The 7,974-nt window shown below is 49.7% G+C and overlaps 1 protein-coding gene across 1 annotated transcript; it reads right to left on the reverse strand.

The window, feature by feature from the left end:
* Positions 1-5,374: 5,374 nt before the first annotated feature.
* LOC119368489 lies at positions 5,375-7,940 on the reverse strand. The gene is made up of 3 exons (XM_037633731.1): positions 7,235-7,940; positions 6,628-6,847; positions 5,375-6,026 (listed from the first exon to the last, which is right to left on the reverse strand). Exons 1-2 carry the CDS (start codon positions 7,882-7,884, stop codon positions 6,694-6,696), a joined length of 804 nt encoding a protein of 267 aa, XP_037489628.1. The 5' UTR covers positions 7,885-7,940; the 3' UTR covers positions 5,375-6,026; positions 6,628-6,693.
* Positions 7,941-7,974: the final 34 nt, after the last annotated feature.

The following is a 7,974-nucleotide window of genomic DNA, read 5'->3' on the forward strand; positions in this document are numbered from 1 at the left end:
TGGCATACCGCAAAACGGGACTCCACAGGATAATGTTCATCTCCATCGTCTACCTCCTCCAGCCTCCACAGGCTACCGTCGACCTCCTCCAGCCTCCACGGGCTCCTGCTTATCCAGCCTCCACCGCGCGCTACTCCACCGGCTACTATTCAACCACCCCTCCACGGGCACCCCTCCACCGTCTACTATTCATCCAGCCCTCCACACCACGGGGTCCTGTTCAATCACCCCTCCACGGCCACCCCTCCACCGTCTACTGTTCATCCAGCCCTCCACACCATGGGTTCCTGTTCATCCAGAGGCAACGCCACCGCTCACTACTCATCCACCCCCCCGCGCAACGCTCACTGTTCATCCCAGAGGCAGCATGATCGGCTTCAGTTAGCAGCAGTAGTGAAGGAATCGCTCCATCAGGTTCAGTTAATAGCCATCGATCGATCGCTCGGGGTCAGTAACGCGTAGCCTGCAGTGCAATCGCTTGGGTTCAGTTAGAGCCCAACGCCTCGCTCGGGTTCAGTTAGAGCGAATGCCTCGCACACACGCGCGTACGTACGAGAGAAACGCGCATCGCTCCGTCCTCGACCTCCCACCGTAACCGGCAACTCCCCGAAATTTTCCTCCCCTCGCTTCTACCACGGTTTTTTCCATCATGGACGGCCCAAAGAATGTCATGCAGCTGCGTCTCCGGCCCGCCCAGGATGAAATGCCCATTTTCTGTCATTATTTTTTGTCATAGAAGTAGGAGCCCACCACATCTATGATGATACTGGGTTTTGTCACAATTATCGTCATAGAAGTGTCATATGTATGACAGAAAAAAAATTTGTTCGGCCCAAAATGTCACGGATGTGTCTTTTTTTGTAGTGAGAGCTACAAACGGCTTCTTCAAAAGCTGGAACCAGTCACCGGCAGAACCGCCGGAATGCTGGGACCTCAGTGACCATGCTTGCGCGGATGCTGCAACTGCTTTGCTGGATGCTGGAGCCGACACTACAGGATGCTACTACCATGGGAGGTTGCAACCGGCCACCATGGATGCTACTACTGTGCCCCGTGATGCCCGGCCACCAAATCGGATGCCGGAGCCTAGGACAGCGGCGACCCCATGCTGCAACAAACACATCCAGGGCTCCGACGACGATGGCCTCGTGCCGACGACAACAACGACAACCAGCCGAGGGCGAGCGCAGAATGGCAGAAGGCACGAGCAGCCAACGAGCACGGGAAAGACGACGACTGCATGCCTATGAAAACGACGACCTTATGCGGTGTGCCTCCTTGACCAGTCGAGGCTGCCTGTGGGTGGCCGGCAAGCATGGCCGGCCTAGGACGAGCGGGGCGCTGCTCTCTTTCTTCTTTTTTCTATTGTGGAGAAACCCCCATGGTCTGAGGTAAACAAAAGAGTAGCCTAATCTAACGGATGACAAAAGGTTTATCCTGTGGCTGGGATGCGACCGGCCCAGTGTTTCGGCCGGTCTGCCAGCACCTAACACTGACCTTTGGAGTCAGAAGCTATGACAAAAGTACTGTTTTGGAGTATGTAGATACGTAGGGGGGCTAGAGTCGTGCGCGGGAAACATGGGCCAGAAGAGGGCGGTAGGGCTGACACACCACCTATGGGCTGGCAAAATTCATTTCAAAAAAATGGGCTGGCGAAAGGCCCCCAATGTTGTACGTTATGGGCTGCTCAGCAGGCTGGAACAAGGTGCTCAACTTGGAGGCCTGGATATTTCTCAAAAAAATAAAGCTTGGAGGCCTGGATACAAAGAAAAAACACGTGAGACAACTTGATCGGTTTAAGGGCATCTCCAACGCTCACCCGCAAACCTCCTGCAACGGTTCGGATCACGCTATCCAGACTACAAAAGCCATCCAACATGGGCCTATATTGATCCACGGGGCAGTACGGGCGCGATTTCTTTCACAAACCAGAGACAAAAGTGGAGAGGTATGCGGAAGTACGGATCGATCCCAAGATCGTTTCTGACCGCCATGGCCCACAAAAAACCCCTCATCCCTCCCACGCGTTTTTGGGCTCGAGAGCATCAGCAACCACATTCATGCCCTCCTAGAGCGGACGCGACTGCTCACTAGGTCGGCATTGAAGCGGCGCGCCGGTCGAGAGAGCCCCGTGCCGCTTCCCGGTGTAGGCGACTGTCGCGCATTCAAACGACACGACGGATGCCTGTCTGTTCGTCTGCCGCCCACATGTGTTATATAAACCTTTGCCCCGGTGCCTTGACAATAGCCACAGTCATCCCTCTCCACACCACTCCCTGCCATGGATCCCTCTTGTCGTGGAATTGTCACGCAGATGCCCTAGCATGAGGACTTAGGTGTGGAGCCATCGTAACGTAGTTAGCTTGAAGGGGTTAAAACGGGACAAGGGACACAGAGAGTTTACCCAGGTTCGGCCCCTCGCAACGAGGTAAAGGTCTACTCCTGCTTTAGGTTGTATTGCTTGGGTTTCGATTACCGGGGAGCGAATACGCTTGACCTAGTTCTCGACTTGTTGTCTCTTGCCCTAACCCGCCACCGGGTCACCCCTTTATATACACAGGCTGATGCTCGGCGGCTTATAGAGTCCCGGACGGCTCATACACAACGTGTCCAGCTCGGTGACAGAACTAAACTTTCCTTAACATACAAGTTAAACATATGGCGGTTTATGCCTGTGGGCCTCAAGTCTCCTCCGGGTCTTGATCCTTCAATATGCTTACTTCATGAACTGTCATCTTCAACATCTTCTTGGGCCTTCTCATTGTGAATTGCCAGTGGTGAAGGAAATATGCCCTAGAGGCAATAATAAAGTTGTTATTTATATTTACTTATATCATGATAAATGTTTATTATTCATACTAGAATTGTATTAACCGGAAACTTAGTACATGTGTGAATACATAGACAAAACAAAATGTCCCTAGTATGCCTATACTTGACTAGCTCATTAATTAAAGATGGTTATGTTTTCTGACCATAGACATGTGTTGTCATTTGATGAACGGGATCACATCATTAGAGAATGATGTGATGGACAAGATCCATCCGTTAGCTTAGCATAATGATCGATGAGTTTTATTGCTACTGCTTTCTTGATGACTTATACATGTTCCTCTGACTATGAGATTATGCAACTCCCGAATAGCGGAGGAACACCTTGTGTGCTATCAAACTTCATAACATAAATAGGTGATTATAAAGATGCTCTACAGGTGTCTCTAAAGGTGTTTGTTGGGTTGGCATAGATCGAGATTAGGATTTGTTACTCCGTGTATCGGAGAGCTATCTCTGGGCCCTCTCGGTAATGCTCATCACTATAAGCCTTGCAAGCAATGTGACTAATGAGTTAGTTGTAGAATGAAACATTACGGAACGAGTAAAGAGACTTGCCAATAACGAGATTGAACTAGGTATGACGATACCGACGATCGAATCTCAGGCAAGTAACATACCGATGACAAAGGAACACATATGTTGTTGTGCAGTTTGACCGACAAAGATCTTCGTAGAATATGTAGGTGCCAATATGAGCATCCAGGTTCCGCTATTGGTTATTGATCGGAGATGTGTCTTGATCATGTCTACATAGTTCTCGAACCTGTAGGGTCCGCACGCTTAGCGTTCGATGACGATTTGTATTATGAGTTATGTGTTTTGGTGACTGTAGTTTGTTCGGAGTCCCGGCTGAGATCACGGACATGACGAGGAGTCTCGAAATGGTTGAGAGGTAAAGATTGATATATTGGAAGGTGGTATTCGGACATCGGAAGGGTTCCGGAGTGTATCGAAAGTGTGATGCAACATAGTAGCGTAAGCATTTCCCTTAATTTTGAGAACTAAGATATCAATCCAATAGGAGACAACGCACAAGTCACCGAATACCTGCACAAACAATCAACAACATCACATAGCCCGAACGCCTGAGGGACCCCTTAGTCTAGGACTCCCTTAGCCGGGGTGAAGCCGAAGCAGAAGAGAAAGCGGACCAAGGCATACACGGCGGCCGGGGACAAGCTTATTTGTGAGTGTTGGAGACATTGGGCAAGACCCCAAGACGGGCGTCGAACAAAAGCATTCAACTTTTTGGATTCGTGTCCACCGTGAGTTTCATGAGCGCAAGAAGTTTCCGTCGTACCAAATAGTAAGCACGCGCGGGTGTGTGTCCATTTTGAAGCGATGGAGGGTGATCCAACAAGAGTGCAACAAGTTTTGTGCCACTCTTGAGAGCGTCAAGGCCTGCCCCATGAGTGTCATCGGCTTGCAAGACATGGTATGCTAACAAGCCGCCCTCTTTTGTGCCATTCCGTTTATGCTTGGGTGTTCATTTCCATACCATTTGCCAATATGCTTGCATGAAATACATTTGTAGGCATTTCAAGCTTTGGAGGCATTCAAGGTCCAATACAATGGCAAGTGCTTCAACCTCTCCCATTGCTTTAGGGTCATCAAAGACAAGGAAAAGTTCAAGGCGAAATATGCCGCCCTCAAGTCGCGTGGGGGGAAGCAAGGCACGACCGCGGGGGAAGACCAACTCCAAGAAGGAGGACAAGCGGGATGCGGCGTCGAACGCCTGGATCGCAAGCGTGGAGGGCATGATGAGCAAGGACTCAAGGGAGGAGGAGCGTCGGCGTTACAAAGAAGAGCAAATGAACACCTTCATGGAGATCCAAAGGAGGAGGCTTGAGATGGACGCTGAGAAGCAAGCCAAGATGCTTGAGATGGAGGCGGAGAGGCAAGACAAGATGCTAGAGATCGAGGCCGCCAACACCTCTCGCGAGCATGATGACCGGGGTGGAGATCATGAAGGTGGATCTCAACACCGTGTCGCCAACGAAGAGGCCGTGGTCCGAGAAGATGCAGGCCGGCATGCTCAAGTTCGACGACGAGTGTTCTATGGCGGCGAACGCCATCCTTTTTTTGTATGCCGGTAGGTGTGCTGGCATTATCACGGGGCCGCGATGGCGTGGTCGGACTCAAATCCCACCCCTTTTTGTGTGCTGGCATGTGTGCCGCCTGCTAGCGAGTGCGCCAGCATGAACTGTGTGGTGCTATTTTGATGCCGGCATTGTATGCCGGCGCTGGCATGGTGCCGGCATGAGACATGGCCGCTGACATGATCTATGCCCGCGGGCCTTTTTAAAAAATATCACAGGTTTGGGAAAAATAGTTATCCATGTTTATGGTTCTTTCTTGACAATAGTTAACCTAATCAGATTAAGATGTCTTGAATTAAATACACCATCATGACTAGATAGCACCTCAAACAGTGGAGGTGGGAATACAACTAGGAAAGACGCAAACTGAACAAGCATACATTTCTCAGTTGTTTTTCAAAAATGGTCCTGTTGAAAGCACAATTCTTTTTCATGTTGGGAATAATTGATGTGGGAAATGAAGCCACTAGTTGTATTTTGGGCCATACTTACTATCTGATAGGGAAATGTGATGAAGTTTTCTTCCATTGCAACAAATTTAAGGCATGATAAATATTTCTCCTGTTGCAACGCACGGACATATTTGCTACTCAACCCCGGAGAAAAGAATTTTAGATAGAAACCCGGAATAAAAGATAAAAAAAACTTGGAATAATAAAGATATTAAACGGGCGGAGTGTGGGGCAGCCTGGATCCAAAGACTCAAGTTCAGGCCTGCACCATCCACACGGTGGTGGAGTCCATGCATATTGGAACCGGATGAGATCTAGACATCAAAGAGTGTTGTGATCATTCAACATATGCAGATATATGCTTTCATCTCTACTTCCAAATGTGCCACACTCACATCACAGAGACCATAGGATTGTAACAGCCAATTTTCCTTGTATTCAGACTGCAGAGACCACAGAGACCACTGCTAAATTCTGAAGGAAAACATGAAACTGTATTCAGACTGACCTTGTTTTCAGAATCCATACCTTCCAATTTTCCTTGTAAACAATACAGGAAACTGTGTTGTACTAGTTCATCACGAGGCAGCCTTCGTAATTAGTGGGAGGAAACGATGTTGCTGCAGCTTGAAGCTTCTGCCTACCCAAAGAAACGAACAGCATGAGCAAAATTTTATATGCTGCCCGCACACAAGCCTGGACGATTGATGGTGCTTACGACAAATTTTTTCAGAGAAAAAAGGCTGGACTGTCGAACAAGGGTAGAAAACAAAAGATTGTCCTGCTCTTCCTACTAAAAGGTTTCTTGTAAACATACAATAACCCATAAGCCCTTTACTGGTAGCAGCACGAGCAAGATTATAAGCAGCCCCACACTGAATAAACACAAGCCTGGACGCTTGGTGGTGCTCACTGGATTTTCAGAGAAAAAAATAGCGGAAGGTCGAGAACAAAAATTGACACCAACCACTAAGCTCTTTGGAATGTGTACGGGATGTGTGTGTGTACGAGAAGAGCAGTATTAGGTGCACTCGTACATTAGAAAACGAGATTTTTTTTGTTTTTGAAAACGTGTTGTTCGAGAGTTGCCACCAGAATTTTCTACTCCGAAGAGAGGAGTATGTGGGTTAATTCGTCCCGTGACTTTATAATTGTCCAATGGCAGGGTTGGTGTGAAAGGCAGAAAATATCATAGAAGGAACATGGGGAAATGCAGGTGTTCCTCTGAAATTTTCACCTACCGGTTCGAATACCTGAGCCAGGCGCCGTTCCGATCTTTCTCCCAGAACAGGTTGATCGATGATCGTTCAGGCCAGCAGGCACACTGTGGTGCAGGGATGCAGCCAATGGTAACCAAGGGGGCGGCACCCGTTTCCAGTCGAGATCGACGAGATGGCATGCATCACCGGCGTTTCCCGGAGCTCTGCTTCGCGTGGCACCGCAGCGGCGCCCTTCCTCTGCCTGAGGCAGCACCGGAAATATCAGCAACAAGTTTCATCAAATTGAAATTCGTTGCAAATAATCCTTCTCATGTGTAAAGAAAGGGGAAACAGAGTAAACTGCAAGTAATAATAGTGCAATATACGCAGCGCAAATGACAAAGATGATCAAGCACTTTCAGAAAAATCAAAATCAAACTGCAAGTAATAATAGTGCAATATTCGAGTTAATTTCTACATCAATTTTTTCGTGAAACGAAATTTCTTCATCTAGCTTACACTAACTGCCAATTATGTACAGGTTGTTTCTTCCATTTCTGCCGATTACCATGGCGCAGGAAGATAAAAGATCTAAATTTGCAATTAGCACAGAATGAATGAATGAAAACTCGATTCAATTCATTCGTACCTTGCACGCTTCCTCGAGGTCGCTTCGTCGTCGTCCTCGCCAGCATCCTCCTCCTCCGTCGCCGGTGATGCAGCAGCGTCCACGCTGGCACCGGCCGCGGGCTCGACGCAGCCGTCGCCCGCAACAGCAAGATCATAGAAGTAGTCGTACGAGACGAGATCGCCGAAGTAGTCGTCGTCGAGGACGAGATCCTTCCCTGGAGTCGCCGGCTCGATGTAACGGTCGTCGAGATCACCCAAGAAGTAGTCGTCGGCGGCAAGCTCCTTCGGATGGAGCGGCCCGCCGGCGTCCCCGTTATCCTCGTCCTCCATGAGGAACCTCTCCAGCTCGGTTGCGTATGTCGACATCTCGCCGACATCGCGATACCCGGCCGACTCCGACGGCGGCGCGCCGTCGTCCGTCACCACGGAGTCCGGCGAGCTCTCCCTCCCCCCTTGGGCACCATCACCATCATGAGAACCCAGATCCAAAACCAAACCGTCCTCCTTATCGGCCACGGAGGGCAGCAAGCACTCGCCGTCGCCGCCGTGGCACAACTCGGTGAGGCCCATGTCTGGCAGGTCGAACTCGAAGTCGAGGCACTCGAGCCCGTCCATAAAACCCAGGTCAAAGTCGAGGTCATCAACGTCACCCAACGCGGCGGCGGCCATGGCGCGAGTGCGTACGCACGTCGACGGAGGTTCGATCGATGAGGCAGGCAACGCGCGCCCGGAAGATTTTGAAATCAGATTGTGAGGACG

This window comes from Triticum dicoccoides, chromosome 2B, assembly GCF_002162155.2.
Source record: "Triticum dicoccoides isolate Atlit2015 ecotype Zavitan chromosome 2B, WEW_v2.0, whole genome shotgun sequence".
Classification (NCBI taxonomy): Eukaryota; Viridiplantae; Streptophyta; class Magnoliopsida; order Poales; family Poaceae; genus Triticum; species Triticum dicoccoides.

What these genes read in the sequence shown, in the direction of transcription:
- LOC119368489 (XM_037633731.1), bottom strand. Translation starts at nt 7,884, where the DNA reads ATGGCCGCCGCCGCGTTGGGTGACGTTGATGACCTCGACTTTGACCTG. An exon ending in ACCTCGAGGAAGCGTGCAAG is followed by an intron (nt 6,848 to 7,234) that starts GTACGAATGAAT and finishes GTGCTGCCTCAG; the next exon opens with GCAGAGGAAGGGCGCCGCTG.